This window comes from Bombina bombina, chromosome 3 (genome assembly GCF_027579735.1).
Source record: "Bombina bombina isolate aBomBom1 chromosome 3, aBomBom1.pri, whole genome shotgun sequence".
NCBI lineage: Eukaryota > Metazoa > Chordata > Amphibia > Anura > Bombinatoridae > Bombina > Bombina bombina.
The window spans coordinates 360,421,589-360,444,374 of NC_069501.1; the positions used below are offsets into that span (position 1 = coordinate 360,421,589).

A 22,786-nucleotide genomic window follows, 5' to 3' on the forward strand; every position below is an offset into this window, starting at 1 on the left:
TCATTGGGCTTGCCTTACGCCTATTCAATGGCTCCCTTGGACAGTTTGCTGAAATAACCTGTTGGCTTTGCGGTTCTGCAGGCGTAGAGTTTGCAGGGTATACGCTGCAGCTAATGCACCTTGTATGTGTGCTAGCAGGCTAATTTCTAAGGGGATTGCTTCCAAGTTCATCTGCGTTGGAGATTGATCTCTTGTTCAGCCTGTGGCCTTGTGTCTTTGGAGATTTTTGCAATCTGATATCTTGTTTGGCCGCTTTTTGCTTTTCAGCAAGTATTTTCTTTCTGTGTCATCTTGATGATGACTGCGTGTTTTTGACTCAGGTGTTTACCTCGTCTGGGTCTGCTACACGTATTATGTGTTGAATACTTCTGTATTATAAGTTCTGACGTTTTGAGGACTCCATCTTCAGTTGTCTTTTTAGGTGCTTTCTCACTATGTTGAGAGGAAGATTTTCTCTGTTCTGATGCCCGGTCCTAAACCTTGTGGTTTTTGGCTGGTCTGGGCGTTGCCTCCCCTAGTTTGTCAGGACCCATTTGGGTCTTTGTGAGCTGAGCTCATTCTGGGAGTTCTTCCTTTTTTGGAATTTGTGGTGACCTTTCGGTTTCCCTTTTGTTCTTCCTTATCCTATCCCTTTGGTAGTTTTTGAGCTGGTGTTTCCTTCGCTAGTGAGGGGTGTGTGGTTGGGGACTAACTGCTGGGTGACGGTGGTGTCTCCTGGAGGACTGTTGGCTCAGTTGAGTCTGATTTTGCGGTCACTAGCAAGTCTTCCGGGCTACCTGTGGGTCAGTGTCTTTGGGGCCTTTTCTTTTCAATGTTTCTCGGCTTCGGACGAAGCAGGGTTTTGTTTTGTAGTGGTTTTCAGGCCTGGTGCCTTCAGAATGGGCCGCCTCTTGTACCCTCCCGTCTTGGCATTCAGTGTCCTCTATAGCTTGGGTATTGTTTTCCCAAAAGTAATGAATGCAGCTGTGGACTTTTTCCATTTATAAAGAAAAACTTAAATTATGCTTACCTGATCATTTTATTTTCTTCAGATGGAAAGAGTCCACAGCTCCCCACCCGTATTTTTTATGTGGGGCGTCTGGATTTTTATTCTTCTGGCACCTTTTCACCCTTATATTTCTTCTACTGTTCCTTGTTCCTTGGCAGAATGGCTTGGGGATGAGGGTAGTGGGAGGAGTATTTAAGCCTTTGGCTGGGATGTCTTTGCCTCCTCCTGGTGGCTAGGTTCTTATTTCCCAAAAGTAATAATTGCATCTGTGGACTCTTTCCATCTGAAGAAAATCATCAGGTAAGCATAATTTATAGTTATTTTGTATGTCTACTGGAATTGATATTTGCAGAGTTGTATATACATGTTATAACACACAAAATGTTTACATTATATTTGTCATTTATGAGAAAACAGACAGGTCATAGTCCTTAATAAGACCTTTAGATATGTTTCTAGCCAATGTATCCACTCCATTTCCCTCTGCTTCAACACTTTTTCCCTTTCCATGCCACTATGTTGTGGCCCTATGTGGTCTTTTACCTGCTATCTTAATTGACTCACTTAGATGCCCCTTTTCTACAAAGTGTGAGGATAGTCTTTGTATTTTTTCAGGTGACGGCGGTATTTTTTTGCCCCACTTTATTTTTCCTGCACTTCTCTTTCCTTTATCTTCTTGGCTATATGTATGACTGAGGATTTAGGGGAAGTGGGAGAGATTTAATGCTCTGTTATGTTAGGGTGTCATTTGCCTCCTAGGGTTCATGAGGGGAATTTCCACATGTAATGACTCATGGACTCTCACCATAATGAAAGAAATGAATTTAAGATTAGCATAAACTTAGATTTTTACTCTAACTGAAAGGTGCTGGGACAAGTGCAACTTACCAACAAGTTAATGCATTTGGTAATTTTACTATGAATTTGGTTCTAGAGCTGCAATTATTTTTAAATGAGTTTGCTCAAATTATTAACTTGGGGCTTTTTTTTTTTCTGATACAATAGAGGTGTATTATTAACAATACTCATCGTCTTGTGGAGCTTTGTGTGTCCAAACTTCCCCAAGATTGGTTTCCTCTTCTTGAACTCCTTGCCATGGCCTTAAATCCTCATTGCAAATTTCATATCTACAATGGTACACGTCCATCAGAGACCGTTCCTGCTGGAGTGCAGTTAGCAGAAGATGAGCTTTTTGCCCGTCCACCTGATCCACGCTCTCCAAAGGTAAGGCGTCTGTTGCCGTGATGCAATAGTGTTTTCAGTTTCTACCTTTAACAATTTTTTTTTTTAATAAAGGTCCCGGTTTATATATATTTTTTATTTATACATATTTCTCTTGTAAAGTGTATCCAGTCCATGGGTTCATCCATTACTTGTGGGATATTCTCCTTCCCAACAGGAAGTTGCAAGAGGACACCCACAGCAGAGCTGTCTATATAGCTCCTCCCCTAACCCCCACCCACAGTCATTCTCTTGCAACTCTCGACAAGATAGGAAGTATCAAGAGATATGTGGTGACTTAGTGTAGTTTTACCTTCAATCAAGAGTTTGTTATTTTTAAACGGTACCGGCGTTGTACTGTTTTACTCTCAGGCAGAAATTAGAAGAAGAATTCTGCCTGGAGGTTTGATGATCTTAGCGGTTTGTAACTAAGGTCCATTGCTGTTCTCACACATAACTGAAGAGTATGGGAAAACTTCAGTTGGGGGAACGGTCTGCAGATTACCTGCTTTGAGGTATGTTCAGTATTTTTATTTCTAGAGAGATGAATAAGTTCTAGAAAATGCTGACAGAGCCTTGTATATTTGAGGTAAGCCTGATGCAGTGATTTAACGACTGGGATCATGCTTACAAAACAGGGTAATAATCAATTATTAAGGCCCCTCTAACATCCAGTACATGGTGGGAGGGGCCTATTTTAGCGCTCTAGATGCGCAGTTTTAATTCAGACTGAGACATTCAGCTTCACTAGAGGAGTCCTCTGGCATCTGAGAACCATTACAAAGGGTTTATTTCTGCACAAAAGCGTATTTGAGGGCAGGTAGGAGCCTCAGCAGAGCTGTGGCAAGGTGCTCAACTGTCTTTTAACGTTTTTTAACGTTTTTAAATCCGGTTTGGGGCCTAAGGGGTTAAAGGGACAGTAAACCTTAAAAATAATGTTATATAATTCTGCACATAGTGCAGAATTATATAACATTACATTAGCCAAACTTTGTAAATCAGAGTACAGAGAGCGGGTCTGTAAAACGGCGGTATTTTTACAAAATAAAAAGGGAATATTATGATTTACAAAGTTTGGCTAATGTAATGTTATATAATTCTGCACTCTGTGCAGAATTATATAACATTATTTTTAAGGTTTACTGACCCTTTAATCATTCATTTGCAAGTGGGTGCAATGTTGTTTTAGTCCCTTACACACACTGTAAACATTTCAAAGACTTTACTATATTTTTACACTGTTTTGCAGTTTAAGTGCTAGTTTTTTTCTCTTAAAGGCACAGTAACGTTTTTGTTTAATTGCTGTTTCACCTTTATTAAAGTGCTTTCCAAGCTTGCTTGTCTCATTACTAGTCTGTTAAACATGTCTGACATAGAGGGTCTACTCTGGAAAGAGGAGAGGCCAAAAGGCTTCGGTAACTTTTCTTTGTTTTTGGCTGAGAAGCATAATCTGTTTAACTTATGAGACTGCTGGCCAGCTTTGAAGTTTTATTTGCAGGCAACCAAAGATTTTCGTCAAACGTCTTCTTTGTTTGTTGTCTATTCTGGAAAGCGTAGGGGTCAAAAGGTTACGGCTACCTCTTTTTTCTTTTGGCTGAAAAGCATCATCCGTTTGGCTTATGAGACTGCTGGACAGCAGCCTCCTGAAAGGATTACAGCTCATTCTACTAGAGCGGTAGCTTCCACATGGGCTTTTAAACATGAGACCTCTGTTGAACAGATTTGTAAGGCGGCAACTTGGTCTTCGCTTCATACTTTTTCTAAATTCTACAAATTTGATACTTTTGCTTCCTCGGAGGCTATTTTTGGGAGAAAGGTCTTACAGGCAGTGGTGCCTTCCGTTTAAGTTCCTGCCTTGTCGTAAAGCTTTGGTATTGGTATCCCACAAGTAATGGATGAACCCGTGGACTGGATACACCTTACAAAAGAAAACAAAATTTATGCTTACCTGATAAATTTCTTTCTCTTGTGGTGTATCCAGTCCACGGCCCGCCCTGTCACTTTAAGGCAGGTTTTTTTTATTTTTAAACTACAGTCACCACTGCACCCTATAGTTTCTCCTTTTTCTTACTTTTCTTCGGTCGAATGACTGGAGGTGGGGGTTAGGGGAGGAGCTATATAGACAGCTCTGCTGTGGGTGTCCTCTTGCAACTTCCTGTTGGGAAGGAGAATATCCCACAAGTAATGGATGAACCCGTGGACTGGATACACCACAAGAGAGAGAAATTTATCAGGTAAGCATAAATTTTGTTTTTTGCTTCAGGAACTACCCTTTTATAAAACTTTATATGTTAGCATCCATTTGACAATAAAGTAAAATAAAGGAATTGGTCATTTCTAGTGTTTTAATGACCTAAAGATAAATTGTCGGAATTGGGTGTTTAGTTAAATCAGGGTATCAAAATATATATATATATATATATATATATATATATATATATATATATATATATATATATATAATGGAATAAGATATTAGTTATATCAAGCTTTTTAAATGTTCTTCTGTTAACTAATTTGCTTTGTTCTCTTTGTATACCTTTTTGGAAAGCAGCAATGCAGTACTGGAAGCTAGCTGATGATTGGAGGTGTTCAGCTAGCTCCCCGTAGTGCATTGCTGCTCCTTCAGCAAAGGATACCAAGAAAAAAATTAAGCACACTTTTAATAGAAATAAATTGATAATGTATATCTTTTAAACTGTTAATAAAAAAAAAACCAGAAGTCAAAACCTGTAGAAGAATGCACTTTAGACCTATTTGCTCTAGCTACTGAAATATACAGTGTATGGATTGCTGTTTTTTATTATTACATTTGCTTGTATGCTTCGTTATAATGATCAATACTATTTTTTTTTTCACTTTCTTCCCCTGTTCAAGGGTTGGCTAGTAGACCTCATCAATAAGTTTGGCACATTAAACGGGTTCCAGATCTTGCATGATCGTTTTATGAATGGCTCTGCGTTGAATGTCCAAATCATTGCAGCACTCATCAAGTATGTGTTTTTTTTTTTTTTTTTTTTTACTACTAATCTTAATTATATATGGTGCAAAGTACCAAAATTAAGTAAAATCACGTTTTATATATATGGTGCGATATTGTTGCTTTGTTTAAAAAAGAAAAGAAAGCATGGCAGAAAGCAAAAACCTTTCAGATTAAATTGTTTGCCACTGGCTCCTAGAATTTTAGCCCTGGCTCCTAACTTTTTGGGTTATTCTCCATTTATCATACAAATCCTACTGTCTATCTCCTATAAATGTGCCTGGCTCCTAATTTTTAAACAGATTTCTCAAGTAGGGATGCACCGAAATTTCGGCCGCAGAAAGTTTCGGCCGAAAATGGCATTTTTGGTTATTTCGGTTTTCGTTTTTTTGGCCTTTTATTTTCGGTAAAATTGTGTAGCATATTTCAAATTTGATGCCAGCTTAGAGCTGCTGTCTGAGTTCATTACTTGACTTACTGTTTTGCATATAATAGTTTTCTAGGACTATACTTTATTTTGACAATTGGTTAAAAAAAAAAAAATGGTTAAATCTGATTCTGTTACACAGAACTAAATAAAGAATAATACTAGCGATGCACCAAAATATGGGCCGCCGAAAATGTGCAATTCCAATTTCGGCCCAAAGAGGACCAAAATGGCTAAAAATGTACAGCCCTCCCCTGTTCTATTGAGTTAAATGTCTATCCTTAGCATAAGGTTTGCAGCACAGCACTGGCATGGTACACAGAGCACACACATAAGTACCATGACATGATGATATTTGAAACCAGCAGTGCCCCCTTTTTTTTTTGTTTAGAAGAAAAAAACCAAAGTTCTGAATACAGTTTTCAAAGGAGGATAAGAAACACTTTATATTATCAGATACAGCCCCTAGCACACACAGTGAATATGTATAAGCCTTATATACAGTGCTCATACATCAGCCTCTTGTGCGTAGACATTCTAATTGCCTGAGGCAAATATGCATGCACACTATATATGCATAAGCCCCAAAACAAACAAGCATAGTAACTTTGTATAACCCCCTTGCACGTAAGGTCGTAGCTAAGTCCGGTGGTCCTGGTGATAGGTGACAGGTAGACTCCATTTGGGGCTCCGGACATATAATCTGATGGGTCAGTGTGAGACCCAAACCAGGGACTAGGCGGAGATACGATGAGAGACGATCAGGTGCAGCCACGCCTATCGCACGGATAACTACACCCAAAAACAAAACACTTTTCCACCTCATATTGTTGTCTGGCTATAACTACGCTCTCCCTTATAGAGCTCCACCAGTTTCACTGCAGATCATGCCCTACGGTACGTGACCACTCTCATTTGTTGGAGCTTTCCCGCCTACAAGCTGTCTCAGCTACACACACATTGTAGTTAAAAAAAAAAAAAAAAAAAAAAAAAAAAAAAGAAAAAAATTATTTATGTTTCGTTTCGGTTTTCGGCCAGGGGCATCCTGACTTTTCGTTATCGGTTTCGGTCCAGAATTTTCATTTCGGTGCATCCCTATTGTCAAGCATTGAACTAATGGCACAATGAGCCCCAGACAAGCAAATTATGAGTTTGTATTAAGAGGATGCATAAACACCTTTTATATGCTGGGCTCCCTGAGCAGCAATTTAAAATGACAAAAGAGAAGGTAAAAGCAGTTTGTAAACTGTACACATTGGCAATAGTTTCTGGCAGTTTTGAATAATGTATTGTGAGTTAGGGAAAACATATCAATGACCTTCTCAGGATATATTACTTAAGCTGCAGTTGTTCTACTATTCCCAAACCTCCTTTTATCTGCTTAAACTTTATCATAAAGACTCCACTGATGGCCATACCTTCTGGTTTCCCTGCTTGGGATAGTGTCTTTCTCATATTAGACAAGGCTTATATTAATAATTACCCTACTGTACCTGGAAATCATTGGGGGTTTTCAGGTCCCTATATACATTTTCCTATGCAGTGTGTTCTGCCCATCTGTCAGTTGTGTTTGCCTCGCAGATTGTCTGCTGCTTATTGTTTATTCCGTCAGTTTCCTCCTATCTTATGTAACTATGGTGCCCAGTCATTTACCCATTCTCTCCATAGTGATCTCTGTTCTCTAAAGGGTTTGGGTGATCCTAGGATTACGGTTTTTACTTTTGCGCAATTTGGTTCTCTCCACTCAGCATCAGACCCCATCCCCCCCAATGCAAAGTAACTTCTGATATTTTGAGAGATTCTAACCTCTGATGGAAAATGTTCTCGATTTATTTAGCATATTCATATCTGGCATAAAATCTGTCATCAGCAAAGAATTACACCGGTCACTCTACAAACCCAAAGCCATGTTCAGATCTGTTTAGGACAGCATAGACAAAGCCAGGGACTCCAGCATATCAATCACATTCATTTGGGTTGTGCTTGAATAATTAAAGGAATACTAAACCAACATTTTTTCTTTCATGATTCAGATAGAACATGCAATTTCCTTCTTAATATGAGGAGAGTCCACGGCATCATTCCTTACTGTTGGGAAATACTGAACCTGGCCACCAGGAGGAGGCAAAGACACCCCAGCCAAAGGCTTAAATACTCCCCCTACTTCCCTCATATCCCAGTCATTCTTTGCCTTTTGTCACAGGAGGTAGGCATAGAAGTGTCAGAAGATTCAGAGTAGTTCCTTATGAAGGGTATCTACCCTTTGAAATGGGACTGAAGTTTTAAGTAGTCTTGTCATCCTCTCAGTGAGAGCATTGACGAAAGTTATGGTCTGGAGATGCAGGGAGAGTCTCTTTCTGCTAACCCATCCAGACTCGTATTAACAGCTCCTAAGCAATCTGTGTTGACAAGTTTCACTGCCTGCTTCCATCACTCAAGTCCATGTCAGGAGCGATGCTACAAGACTATCAAACTTGAGAGGCTGTGTTTCTGGTCCATGGCATCAATTCTGGTAAGATCGTTTCATTTTTTTTATACACACATGATAACGCAAGAAGACAGGGTAACAGTGTGGCTCCTTTTATCTGTATGGAATCAAGGGTTAATATCTCCGGAATATGCTGCGACATGTGTGAGATGAGGCTTAGGTAGATGTCGGAACGTACAAGGTTGTTTTTTTTTACTTTCATTTTTGGGAGCTGCGCAGCCTGAAAGGCTTAGCGCTTTTTTTTTTACTATTATAGCAGGGGCGGTCCTGCATTGAGCACCATGTGACCAGGTGTGGTCACACTTATTTCCTCATTCCTGACCATGCGGTTTGCGGTTGGCCTGGGTCATAGGAGGTGGTGAGTGCCCCAGTCATTGGGGGTATAAAGGTGCAATTTTTTTTACCTAAGTCTAATACCTTTCTATATTGTGAGGAGGCCGCTGTATACCCACCTGCTAAATTATCTTCCACATGCCTTGATAAAGTAATCATGTCAAAGAAGGTTAATATGTTTGATACCACTGAGCTGTCTACTTCTGAGGAGTCTCCGTCCCCTGAGGTGCGCACCCTACAGTCATCTCCTAATACACATGCAGCTTCTCGTAGCATTCCTAATACTCCATCTGGAGTGGAGGGGCCCTTTTTACCACCAGACTTTACAGAGTAGTTACAAACGGCAGTGTCTGTGGCCTTTAGTGCTTTACCCCGCCCTGCTAAGCGCAAGCGAAAGGTCAAATATTGCTATCATTCCCAGGGGTCATCTACTAGCTTATTGGATTTATCTGATACAAGATTATCCGATGATGAAGGCGCCCCTGATACTTAAGAGGGTGCTCTTTCTGGGTCAGAATCTGCTGCCTCTAAGCTTCCAGCTTTGGAGGAACCAGACTATAGATTTATAATTGAGCATTTACACTTTCTGCTGAAGGAAGTTTTCTTCTTAAATGGAAAGAGTCCACAGCTGCATTCATTACTTTTGGGAAATAAGAACCTGGCCACCAGGAGGAGGCAAAGACAATCCAGCCAAAGGCTTAAATACTCCTCCCACTTCACTCATCCCCCAGTCTTTGCCTTTCGTCCCAGGAGGATGGCAGAGAAGTGTTAGAATTTTTGTTTTTGTCTCTTATGGAGGGTAGTACTCTTCGGCATGGGATAGGAGTTTTAAGTAGTCCTGTCAGTCTGTCAGTGAGGGCTTGCATGAAAGTTAGAGTCCGGAGATGCAGGGAGTTTCTTTCTGCGAAATAATCCCGACTCATATTAACAGCTCCTCAAGCAATCGGCGTTGTCGAACTTCACTTCGCTGCCTGCTTTCTTCTCTCCAGTCCATGGCAGAGGCGATGCTACTATCCTTTTGGTTGTGCGTACTTTTTTTTTTTTTTGGACTGTACGGTTCACCTTGTGTTCAAGCATGGCTACGTTCCGTTTTTCCATTTCCACATTCACGACCGTGTGGCGAAGTAAATTTTCTAGTCCGTAGGGGTCTGGTCATAGGAGGTGGTGAGTGTCCCAGCCATTGGGGGTGTCAGGTGCCATTTTTGTTTTTACTACTTTAGTCCATATTTAAATATCCTCTATCCAGTTATGGAGGATTCTGATGCTGAGACTGTGTTAATTTCAGATTCAGTTACGGAGGATTCTGATACGGAGACTATTTTGATTTCAGATTCTGTGTCCGGTGATGTATCCGGAGTCGCCTCGTTGACTCCTGTCAACCAGTTTTGTTCCGTATGCCATTTTGGAGCTCCTGGTCATGGAGTCATGGGACTGCTTAGCCATCCGCCTCTGGGGGTCCTGTCCTCTGAGGCGAGTTCCCTACCAAATCATACTTCTGCACATGCGGGTAACCCAGTTTATGGTTCCTCCATGCGGGGTGGCTTGTTTCCCCCGGACGTTGCAGCACGTTTTTGCTTCCACATAATATTGGCGATTGTTCGTCTGCAGAGTCTAGACGTTTGTTTGAGAATGTGATTGTGCCCTATTGTCCCGGGCCTTCTGCCTTGGAGAGGGCCTCTACAGTTCCTTCCGGGGGTATCTGTCTCTGAGTGTTTTGCCTTTCATTACAGGATTGCTCGCCTTCGCGTGAATGACCCTATCGTTACCAGTTACAGAGATTTTCGGTCTGATATTTCGAAAGGTGTACCTCATTAGACATGTGGGGATGAAGTAATCTCCTGATTGTCATTTGTTTGAGATCTTTCCCAGTTTTGTAAGATAGGGCTCCGTTTCGCTGGTCCTGCAGGTAGGCCTGTCTTTTTGGGTGTTAACCTTTGGGTTGCCTTATATTTATTTTATATCCGATGGGATGTCTTATTAGTTTTTGTTTCCTTCGGGAACCTTCTGGGATTGATACTCTGTTACTTCTTCGGAAGTTGGTTTGGACATGTTAGTCCTATGTTAAAAATGTTTCCTGTTTTTTTTCCTATAAGGGAGAAATTATGCAGCTTGTTGGTTAGGACCCTAGGTGCAGGCTGGTCCTGTCGGGTTCGTTCTCTTTGCGGCTGTTCAGACATGTGGCGGTGTTCTGCTCGGCTGGTTCGGTGGAAGCGCCGAGTGCTCAGGTTATCATTCTTTTTCATGTTCAACTAAGCATTTGAGAGGACCTGTGGGTCCAAGAGGCGGGAAGGATTGTCCTTATAGCCTTCAGTCTCAGATGGCCGGGCAGGGGAGTTTTTCCGTTACGTCACTCTGACATCTGATTTAATCAGAACTTGCTTTTCCTCCCCATGTAGTGGAGGGTTGGAGGGCGCAATGCCCCTTACCGCAATGAGCGGTTTGGCCTTCATTTTTAGGTCACTGGATTTGTCCTTTTGAGCTTGACCCAACAGCTTGTACAGGATAGCTGTCTTGCATGTGGAAGGTTTGTATTATGAAACCAGTTGCAGCTCTTGACACCTTGCAGGTGTACGCTTAAACTGTTTATAGTGTATCTAGATGCAGCTCTTAGTCTTTGACGTGTACTGTCTGTCTGAGTTATAGGAGACCTTTGGGTCTTCTTCCATTGTCTCCAGGTGAGTGGATCTCTTTTTAGGGATCTGTATTTCCGGGTGATGATTGTTCCCTTTGGGGACTTTGTTTAGCTAAGGGTTTTCCGGAGCTGGGTAGGCTTAGTGCCATTCTCTTCCTTGTGTCCTCTGCTTGTTCGGAGGTGATAGGAAGACTAGTCCTGCTAGTAGGATTTTTATGACCTCAAGGTATCCCTTGGTTGTCCTGAGGCTCTGAGAAGTATCTTCATACGACTTCTAGCCTTGCTCCTTGGAGTATTGGACTTTAGCTAGGGGTGGTTCCTTCCTTTGGTCAGGGCTTTCGAGTTCTGCTCGCTATCCGGATTCTCTGGATATGCATCGATACCCTTGTGTCTGGCTTTTTGGCCAGTTGGGGTGTTTAGTTCTAGGTTAAGGTTTGCCTGAGCTATTAAGTGCCCGGACCTGTTTTTCTCCCTGAGACTTCTGGTTGCTGAAACTTCGTTTGGCCTTTTTCCTGACCCAGTCTTGGGTGATTTTGGAATCTTTGATCTCAGGGCTGGTCGGGGTTTTCCACGGTAGTGGGAACTTGGTCTAGGTCCTTGCTCCATCTACCTAACCTGGTCATGATTGGCCAGGTTTTCTGAGTATTTTTACTCTTTGCCACAGAGTAGCCCATGTCATCTGGTGGTTAACCATGTGGCTTGTGCCTTGTGGGTGGTTGGTTCATACCCAGCTACTGGTGTTAGATGATTTCTGCTGCGCCTTAGGGTTGGGTTCCCTTGGTCAGCTTGCTAGTGTTCCCATGGATTCCCTGCTCTGCAGGCTAATGAGTTGGCTGTGCCTCTGCTTGGCAAGCTACTTATAGGGGGGTCCTTTTCTAGGACATCTGTGTTGAGAATTTCTCTTCACATTAGCCGGTGACTTCAGACCTTGAGGACAGTTGTTGCCCTTACGGCATCATCCCTTTTTCTTAGGGGTTATTCTCCTCCCTATGGAGATAAAGTCCTTGTTTGAGGCTTCTCCCGGATGGGAGGAGGAAAGGTGGGATTGTTCCCCCTGGGGTCTTGCTTCCTTCAAGCAGACTTGTTAGGTCGTTATTTGATAGATCCTTAGGTCCTATGGCCTTGTTGTCTTGTTTCAGAGTCGGGTTGTACTTGTACTCTGTGGGGATGGCTGTGCTATCCTTGCGCTCGTTCCTGTACCTGTTTCGGGATTCTTTTGTTCCCCTGTCTTGGATCCCTGAGGCTGGGTTGGTCCAGCTGGGTGTGGGTCTGCAGGTCAAGATGGCCAAGCGGTCTAAGGCACTGCGTTCGGGTCTCTTCTGGATGTGTGAGCTTTGTGTAGTCTTTCCTGTTAGCTTAGTCTGCTAGGGTATAGATTTTCCTTTCAACTTGCTCCATTGATTAGAAGAGGGTTTACTCTTCCTTCAGGTCTGAGGGTATACTCTACATCTTGGGTGTCCTTGATTGAGGTTTTGTGTTCCCCTTTTTAGGGACCTGTGTGTCGGTCTGGCAACTTAGGTTGCCTGGAGCGTGCCCTCTGTCTGGGGGGTTGCTTTTGCGGTCTTTTTCTTTCTTGACTGCTTCTTCTTCCTCACAAGTACCCTCTGTGTCGTTCTGTTATTGTATCTTTGTTCTCAAACTTGAGGTTTTTCAACTGGGTGTATTACACACTTTTCATGGCCAAATACTTTGGTATTCTATGGTCAGACATTGGGAGGACTTTGCTTTTTCAGTTGCATTCTGTGCTTACATAGTTTCTGTCTCTGTGCCCGGTCTTATCCCGGGTCTCGCTTGGTATGGGCGTGGCCTCCTTTCCCTGTTTGGGTCCTTTTGGGTCTCTGTGAGCTGGGCTCACTCTTGGAGGTGTTCTTTTTTGTATTAGGGGACCTTTCGGTTTCCTTGGTTCTCCTTTGTCTTGTTCCCTTGGGGGTTTCGGCTGATGTCTCCATTTGTTGAGATAAGCGGTTGGGGTACCGTTTTTTGGGCGACTGTTTCTTCTGGAGGACTGTTGGCTCAGTCGTGTCCGTTTGCGGTCTCTGGTTTGGTTTCTGGACTAACTGCGAGTCAATGTCATTGGGGCTTTTCCTCTTAAAATTTTCTTGGCTTCGGACGAAGCAGGTTTTTTTTTTTTTTTTTTTTGGGTAAAGGTTCAGGCCTGGTGCCCTCAGTATGGGCTGCCTATTGTACCCTCCCGTCTTGGCATTCAGTGTCCCTTTATTGCTTTGATATTGTTTTACAAAAAGTAATGAATGCAGCTCTGGACTCTTTCCATTTAAGAAGAAAAACCTAAATTATGCTTACCTGATAATTTCCTTCTGATGTAAAGGGTCCACAGCTCCCCACCCGTAATTTTATGTGGGGCGTCCTTATATTCTTCTGGCACCTTTCACCCTGATATTTCTTCTACTGTTCCTTGTTCCTCAGCAGAATGACTGGGGGATGAGGGGAGTGGTAGGAGTATTTAAGCCTTTGGCTGGGTTGTGAATGCCTCCTCCTGGTGGCCAGGTTCTTATTCCCAAAAGTAATGAATGCAGCTGTGGACTCTTTCCATCAGAAGAAAAGGAAATTATCAGGTAAGCATTATTTATGTTTTTGGCTATCTTAGAGGTTTCAGAGCCAAAATTGCCTGAGGAACCTTTGATTCCTAAATTAGATAAGGTCTACGAGGACAGGGTTGTACCACAAACTTTTCCGCTTTCTGTAAAGATGGCGAACATTATTAAGAATGAATGGGAAAGAATTGGTTCTTCATTTTCCCATTCTTCTTCCTTTAAAAAATTGTTCCCTGTCCCGGACTTTCAATTGGAGTTATGGGGTTCCATCCCCAAGGTGGATTGCGCTATCTCCACGCTTGCTAAACGCACTACTATCCCGCTTGAGGAAAGTTCGTCATTTAAAACCCCCCATAAATAATAAGATAGAAACTGTTAAGAAAGCTGTTTTTTAAACATACAGCTATTTGTTTCAACCGTCAGCGGCTGTTGCTGGAGCGGCTACTGAGTTCTGCGACTCCTTATCTGAGTTGATCGAGGTGGAGGGTCCCCTCAACGTAATCCAGGAAAGAATTAAGGCCTTAAGGGGTTTTATTTGTGATGCAAATATGCAAATTATTCGCCTGAATGCCAAGGCATCAGGTTTTTCTGTTCAAGCCCATAGGGCACTCTGGCTGAAGTCCTGGTCTGTAAACATGACTTCTAAGTCAAGGCTTCTTTCCCTCCCATTTAAGGGAAAAAATCTATTTGGTCCAGGCCTGGACTCAATTATCTTCACTGTTACTGGAGGCAAAGGTGCCTTTTTACAAACCTAAGGGACAAGGTCCTAATTTTCGTTCTCTTTGTTCAGATAAATCCCAACGTCAGCAGCCCGCCGCAAAGCCCGAGCAATCCAAGGGGACTTGGAAGCCAGCTCATTCCTGGAATAAGTCCAAGTAGAGCAAGAAGCCTGCCAGGACAAAGTCGGCATGAAGAGGCGGCCCCCGACCCGTGTCTGGATCTTGTAGGGGGCAGATTGTCGCTCTTTTCAGACGCTTGGTTTGGGGACGTGCAAGACCTGCAGGTCCTGGAGGTCATTGCTCAGGGATACAAGATAGGTTTCAAGTCTCATCCACCCAGGGGCAAATTCCTTCTATCAAACCTGTCTTCAAGGCCAGAAAAGAGAGAAGCCTTTCTGGGGTGCGTGAGGGATCTCTCCTCCCTAGGAGTCATTGTCCCAGTACCTCTTGCAGAAAAAGGTCTGGGTTACTATTCAAACCTCTTTGTGGTCCAAAGGAGGGAACTTTCCGCCCGGTTCTGGTCCAAGTACTTAAACAAATTCCTTTCTGTCCCCTCGTTCAAGATGGAGATAAGGTCCATTCTTTCCTTTAGTTCAGGAAGGACAGATAATGACCACTATGAAGGATGCTTACCTTCACATTCCAATACACAAGGAACATTTCAAGTTCCTAAGGTTTGCGTTCCTGGACCAGCACTTCCAGTTTATTGCACTTCTGTTTGGTCTAACTACTGCTCCGAGAGTTTTTACTAAGTTTCTAGGGTCTCTGCTTGCAGTGGCTAGAACCAGAGGTATAGCAGTAGTGCCATACTTGGACGATATTCTGTTTCAAGCACCATTCTGTCTTCTGGCAGAAGACCATTCGCAATCTCTTCTCTTTCTTCTTCAATCTCATGGGTGGAAGAAAAACTTAGAAAAGAGTTCTCTTATTCCCAGTACCAGGGTGAACTTCCTGTGTACTATAAGAGACTCCATATCCATGAGGATATTCCTTACAGACCAGACACGTTACAAGCTAACTTCCGCTTGTCTTGCCCTCCAGACCTCCTTAAGGCCTTCTGCGGCTCGGTGTATGGAGGTGTGATTGGTCTCATGGTGTCCAGCATGGACATCATTCCTTTTGCCAGGTTCCATTTCAGACCACTTCAGCTGTGCATGCTGAAACAGTGGAACCGCAATAATTCGGATCTTTTTTTAACAGATTTCTCTGGACAACTGGTTGAGAGAATCGCTCTCCTGGTGACTCTGTCCAGATCACCTGTCCCAAAGGACATCCTTCTTGAGACCATCCTGGGAGATTGTGACTATGGACGTTAGTCTGTCAGGATGGGGAGCTATTTGGGGTGCCAGGAAGGCACAGGGCTTCTGGACTCGAGTTGAATCTCTCCTCCCAATCAACATTTTGGAACTTCGAGCGATCTTCAATGCTCTGAAGGCTTAGCCTCTTCTGGGTTTGTCCCAGTTTATCAGATTCTAATCAGACAACATAACCTCTGTGGCTTACAGCAACCATCAGGGGGGAACGAGGATCTCCCTAGCAATGAGGGAAGTATCTTGCATTTGGGAATGGGCGGAGGCCCACATCTGCTTTCTGTCAGCGATCCTCATTCCAGGTGTTTGCAGAGATTTGCAACAAATGGGGGACGCCGGAGATAGATCAAATGGCGTCTCCTGCTCAATTCCAAGCTACCCAGATATGGGTCACGGTCCAGGGATCCTCAGTTGGAGCTAATAGATGCATTAGCAGTGCCTTGGAGGTTCAATCTAATTTACATTTACCCGCCGTTACCACTTCTCCCTCGTGTAGTGGCCTGCATCAAGCAGGCATCAGCGATACTGATTGCTCCATCGTTGCCGCTAAGGATGTGGTTCACAGACCTGGTGGGGATGTCCTCATCTCCTCCGTGGAAGTTACCTTGTCGCAGGGATCTGCTGGGACAGGGTCCTTTTGTTCATTAAAATCTAGATTCTCTGAGGCTGACTGCGTGGAGATTGAACGCTTAAGGGCCACTCACGTCAAATTAATTTTTCATGATTCAGATACAGCATGTAATTTTAAACAACTTTCCAATTTACTTCCATTAAAAAAAATGTGCACAGTCTTTCTTCTATAAAGGTAAGACGAGTCCACGGATTCATCCTTTACTTGTGGGATATTATCCTCCTCCTGCTAACAGGAAGTGGGAAAGAGCACCACAGCAGAGCTGTCTATATATCTCCTCCCTTAGCTCCACCCCCCCAGTCATTCTTTTTGCCTGCTCTAAGTACTAGGAAGGGTAAAGTGAAAGAGATCGCTCCCCCTCCTACTTTTAAGAAAATGTTTCCCATATATGACGGCGTGCAGGACTCGTGGCAGACGGTCCCTAAGGTGGAGGGAGCTATTTCTACCCTGGCTAAGAGTACAACTATACCTATCGAGGACAGTTGTGCTTTCAAAGATCCTATGGATAAAAAAATTATAGGGTCTTCTGAAGAAAATATTTGTTCACCAAGGTTTTCTTCTCCAACCTATAGCGTGCATTGTTCCTGTAACTACTGCAGCATCCTTTTGGTTTGAGGCTCTGGAAGAGGCTCTTCAGGTTGAGACCCCATTAGATGATATTCTGGATAGAATTAGGGCTCTCAAGCTAGCTAATTATTTCATTACAGATGCCGCTTTTCAATTGGCTAAATTAGCGGCGAAGAATTCAGGTTTTGCCATTTTAGCGCGTAGAGCGTTATGTCTTAAGTCCTGGTCTGCTGATGTGTCATCAAAATCTAAGCTTTTAGCCATCCCTTTCAAGGGTAAGACCCTATTTGGGCCTGAACTGAAAGAGATCATTTCAGACATCACTGGAGGGAAAGGTCATGCTCTTCCTCAGGATAAGACTAATAAGATGAGGACCAAACAAAATAATTTTCGTTCCTTTCAGAACGTCAAAGGTGGTCCCTCTACCTCTTCCCCTGCCGCAAAGCAAGAGGGGAATTTTGCTCAGTCCAAGTCAGTCTGGAGACCAAACCAGACTTGGAACAAGGGTAAACAGGCCAAGAAGCCCGCTGCTGCCACCAAGACAGCATGAAGGGGTAGCCCCCGATCCGGGACCGGATCTAGTAGGGGGCAGACTTTCTCTCTTTGCTCAGGTTTGGGCAAGAGACGTTCAGGACTCCTGGGCTTTAGAAATCGTAACCCAGGGGTATCTTCTTGATTTCAAAGATTCTCCCCCAAGGGGGAGATTCCATCTTTCTAAATTGTCTGTAAACCAGACAAAAAGAGAGGCGTTCTTACGCTGTGTAGAAGACCTATATACCATGGGAGTGATCTGCCCAGTTCCAAAAACAGAACAGGGGCAAGGGTTCTACTCTGTTTGTGGTTCCCAAAAAAGAGGGAACCTTCAGACCAATTTTGGATCTCAAGATCCTAAACAAATTTCTCAGGGTCCCATCCTTCAAGATGGAGACCATTCGGACTATTTTACCAATGATCCAGGAGGGTCAATATATGACCACCGTGGACTTAAAGGATGCGTATCTACACATTCCTATCCACAAAGATCATCGCCAGTTCCTCAGGTTCGCTTTTCTGGACAAGCATTACCAGTTTGTGGCTCTTCCCTTCGGGTTGGCCACAGCTCCCAGTGTTTTCACAAAGGTGCTAGGGTCCCTTCTGGTGGTTCTAAGGCCGCGGGGCATAGCTGTGGCGCCTTATCTGGACGATATCTTAATCCAGGCGTCAACTTTCCAACTAGCCAAGTCTCACACTGACATCGTGGTGGCTTTTCTAAGATCTCACGGGTGGAAGGTGAACATACAAAATAGTTCACTTATCCCTCTCACAAGAGTTCCTTTCCTGGGAACTGATAGATTCGGTGGACATGAAAATTTTTCTGACGGAGATCAGGAAATCAAAAATGTTATCCATCTGCCGAGCTCTTCATTCCATTCCTTGGCTGTCAGTGGCTCAGTGTATGGAGGTAATCGGCTTAATGGTAGCGGCAATGGACATAGTTCCGTTTGCTCGCTTGCATCTCAGACCACTGCAACTTTGCATGCGCAAACAGTGGAATGGGGATTATGCAGATTTATCTCCTCAGATACATCTGGACCAAGAGACCAGAGACTCTCTTCTTTGGTGGTTGTCACAGGATCATCTGTCCAAGGGAATGTTTTTCCGTAGGCCAGCGTGGGTCATAGTGGTGACGGACGCCAGCCTATTGGGCTGGGGTGCAGTCTGGAATTCCCTGAAAGCGCAGGGATTGTGGACTGAGAGTGATATTCAATGCGCTTCAGGCGTGGCCTCAGCTGGCGTCGGCCATATTCATAAGATTCCAGTCGGACAATATCACGACTGTAGCATATATCAATCATCAGGGGAGAACAAAGAGTTCTCTAGCGATGATAGAGGTTACCAAAATAATTCAATGGGCAGAGACTCACTCTTGCCATCTATCAGCAATCTATATCCCAGGAGTGGAGAACTAGGAAGCGAATTTTCTAAGTCGTCAGACTTTTCATCCGGGGGAGTTGCATCAGAATTGCACCTGATGGCGTCTCGTCAGAATGCCAAACTTCCTCGATACGGGTCCAGGTCAAGGGATTCTCAGGCAGTACTGATAGATGCTCTAGCAGTACCTTGGTCGTTCAACCTGGCTTATGTGTTTCCACCATTTCCTCTCCTTCCTTGTTTGATTGCCAGAATCAAACAGGAGAGAGCTTCTGTGATTTTGATAGCACCTGCGTGGCCATGCAGGACTTGGTATGCAGACCTGGTGGACATGTCATCTCTTTCACCATGGACTCTGCCACTGAGACAGGACCTTCTGATTCAAGGTCCGTTCCAGCATCCAAATCTAGTTTCTCTGCGAGTGACTGCTTGGAGATTGAACGCTTGATCTTATCCAAGCGGGGGTTCTCTGAGTCGGTCATAGATACCTTGATTCAGGCTTGAAAGCCTGTCACCAGGAAAAATTATCATAAGATATGGCGTAAATATCTTTATTGGTGTGAATCCAAAGGCTACTCATGGAGTAAGATCAGGATTCCTAGGATTTTATCCTTTCTCCAAGAAGGATTGGAGAAGGGGCTATCAGCTAGTTCCTTTAAGGGACAGATATCTGCTTTATCAATTCTACTGCACAAACGTCTGGCAGATGTTCAGTCGTTCTGTCAGGCTTTAGTTAGAATCAAGCCTGTGTTTAAACCTGTTGCTCCGCGATGGAGTCTAAATTTAGTTCTTAAATTTCTTCAAGGGGTTCCGTTTGAACCTATGCATTCCATAGATATTAAGCTTCTCTCTTGGAAAGTTCTGTTTTGAGTTGCTATCTTTTCGGCTCGAAGAGTTTCTGAACTATCTGCATTGCAATGCGACTCACCTTATCTTGTTTTCCATGCTGACAAGGTGGTTTTGCGTACCAAACCTGGATTCCTTCCTAAGGTTGTTACTAATAAGAATATTAATCGGGAAATTTTTGTTCCTTCTCTGTGTCCTAATCCTTCCTCTAAGAAGGAGCGTCTATTGCACAACTTGGACGTTGTTCGTGCTTTAAAGTTTTACTTGCAAGGGACCAAAGATTTCCGTCAAACATCTTCTTTGTTTGTTTATTCTGGAAAACGTAGAGGTCCAAATGCTACGGCTACCTCTCTTGCTTTTTGGCTGAAAAGCATCATCCGGTTGGCATACAAGACTGCTGGACAGCAGCCTCCTGAAAGAATTACAGCTCACTCTACTAGAGTGGTGGCTTCCACATGGGCTTTTAAAAATGATGCTTCTGTTGAACAGATTTGTAAGGCTGCGACTTGGTCTTCGCTTCATAAATTTTCCAAATTTGATACCTTTGCTTCTTTGGAGGCTATTTTTGGGAGATAAGTTCTTCAAGCAGTGGTGCCTTCTGTTTAACTATCTGTCTTGTCCCTCCCGTTCATCCGTGTCCTGTAGCTGTGGTATTGTATACAACAAGTAAAGGATGAATCCGTGGACTCGTCTTACCTTTATAGAAGAAAACTAAATTTATGCTTACCTGATAAATTGATTTCTTCTATGGTAAGACGAGTCCACGGCCCGCCCTGTCATTTTAAGACAGATTATATTTTTTTGATATACACTTCAGTCACCTCTGTACCTTGTAGTTTCTCCTTTCTTTCATGTAATTAGCAAGAGTCCATGAGCTAGTGACGTATGGGATATACATTCCTACCAGGAGGGGCAAAGTTTCCCAAACCTCAAAATGCCTATAAATACACCCCTCACCACACCCACAATTCAGTTTTACAAACTTTGCCTCCTATGGAGGTGGTGAAGTAAGTTTGTGCTAGATTCTACGTTGATATGCGCGCCGCAGCAAGTTGGAGCCCGGTTTTCCTCTCAGCGTGCAGTGAATGTCAGAGGGATGTGAGGAGAGTATTGCCTATTTGAATGCAGTGATCTCCTTCTACGGGGTCTATTTCATAGGTTCTCTGTTATCGGTCGTAGAGATTCATCTCTTACCTCCCTTTTCAGATCGACGATATACTCTTATTTATATACCATTACCTCTGCTGATTTTCGTTTCAGTACTGGTTTGGCTTTCTACAAACATGTAGATGAGTGTCCTGGGGTAAGTAAATCTTATTTTCTGTGACACTCTAAGCTATGGTTGGGCACTTTATTTATAAAGTTCTAAATATATGTATTCAAACATTTATTTGCCTTGACTCAGGATGTTCAACATTCCTTATGTTCAGACAGTCAGTTTCATATTTGGGATAATGCATTTGAATCAATCATTTTTTCTTACCTTAAAAATTTGACTCTTTTTTCCCTGTTGGCTGTTAGGCTCGCGGGGGCTGAAAATGCTTCATTTTATTGCGTCATTCTTGGCGCAGACTTTTTTGGCGCAAAAAATCTTTTCTGTTTCCGGCGTCATACGTGTCGCCGGAAGTTGCGTCATTTTTGACGTCCTTTTGCGCCAAAAATGTCGGCTTTCCGGATGTGGCGTCATTTTTGGCGCCAAAAAGCATTTAGGCGCCAAATAATGTGGGCGTCTTATTTGGCGCTAAAAAATATGGGCGGCGTCTTTGTCTCCACATTATTTCAGTCTCATTTTTTCTTTGCTTCTGGTTACTAGAAGCTTGTTTATTGGCATTTTTCCCATTCCTGAAACTGTCATTTAAGGAATTTGATCAATTTTGCTTTATATGTTGTTTTTTCTCTTACATATTGCAAGATGTCTCACGTTGCATCTGAGTCAGAAGATACTTCAGGAAAATCGCTGTCTAGTGCTGGAACTACCAAAGCTAAGTGTATCTGCTGTAAACTTTTGGTAGCTATTCCTCCGGCTGTTGTTTGTATTAATTGTCATGACAAACTTGTTAATGCAGATAATATTTCCTTTAGTAATGTACCATTGCCTGTTGCAGTTCCTTCAACATCTAAGGTGCAGAATGTTCCTGATAACATAAGAGATTTTGTTTCTGAATCCATCAAGAAGGCTATGTCTGTTATTTCTCCTTCTAGTAAACATAAAAAATCTTTTAAAACTTCTCTCTCTACAGATGAATTTTTAAATGAACATCATCATTCTGATTCTGATGACTCTTCTGGTTCAGAGGATTCTGTCTCAGAGATTGATGCTGATAAATCTTCATATTTATTTAAAATGGAATTTATTCATTCTTTACTTAAAGAAGTACTAATTGCTTTAGAAATAGAGGATTCTGGTCCTCTTGATACTAATTCTAAACGTTTAGATAAGGTATTTAAATCTCCTGTGGTTATTCCAGAAGTTTTTCCTGTTCCTAATGCTATTTCTGAAGTAATTTCCAGAGAATGGGATAAATTGGGTAATTAATTTACTCCTTCTAAACGTTTTAAGCAATTATATCCTGTGCCGTCTGACAGATTAGAATTTTGGGACAAGATCCCTAAAGTTGATGGGGCTATTTCTACCCTTGCTAAACGTACTACTATTCCTACGTCAGATGGTACTTCGTTTAAGGATCCTTTAGATAGGAAAATTGAATCCTTTCTAAGAAAAGCTTATCTGTGTTCAGGTAATCTTCTTAGACCTGCTATATCATTGGCTGATGTTGCTGCAGCTTCAACTTTTTGGTTGGAAACTTTAGCGCAACAAGTAACAGATCATGATTCTCATAATATTATTATTCTTCTTCAGCATGCTAATAATTTTATCTGTGATGCCATTTTTGATATTATCAGAGTTGATGTCAGGTTTATGTCTCTAGCTATTTTAGCTAGAAGAGCTTTATGGCTTAAAACTTGGAATGCTGATATGGCTTCTAAATCAACTCTACTTTCCATTTCTTTCCAGGGTAACAAATTATTTGGTTCTCAGTTGGATTCTATTATCTCAACTGTTACTGGTGGGAAAGGAACTTTTTTACCACAGGATAAAAAATCTAAGGGTAAAAACAGGGCTAATAATCGTTTTCGTTCCTTTCGTTTCAACAAAGAACAAAAGCCTGATCCTTCATCC

General features: G+C 42.7%; 1 protein-coding gene across 1 annotated transcript in view; it reads left to right on the forward strand.

Moving 5' to 3' along the window:
- USP9X (ubiquitin specific peptidase 9 X-linked) overlaps positions 1-22,786 on the forward strand; it is a gene marked incomplete in the record, with an annotated part of 1,177,890 nt that overhangs the window by 368,861 nt on the left and 786,243 nt on the right. The window contains 2 exon segments of the mRNA XM_053706481.1: positions 1,994-2,212; positions 5,087-5,202. Of these exon segments, the coding sequence (XP_053562456.1) occupies positions 1,994-2,212; positions 5,087-5,202 (335 nt within the window).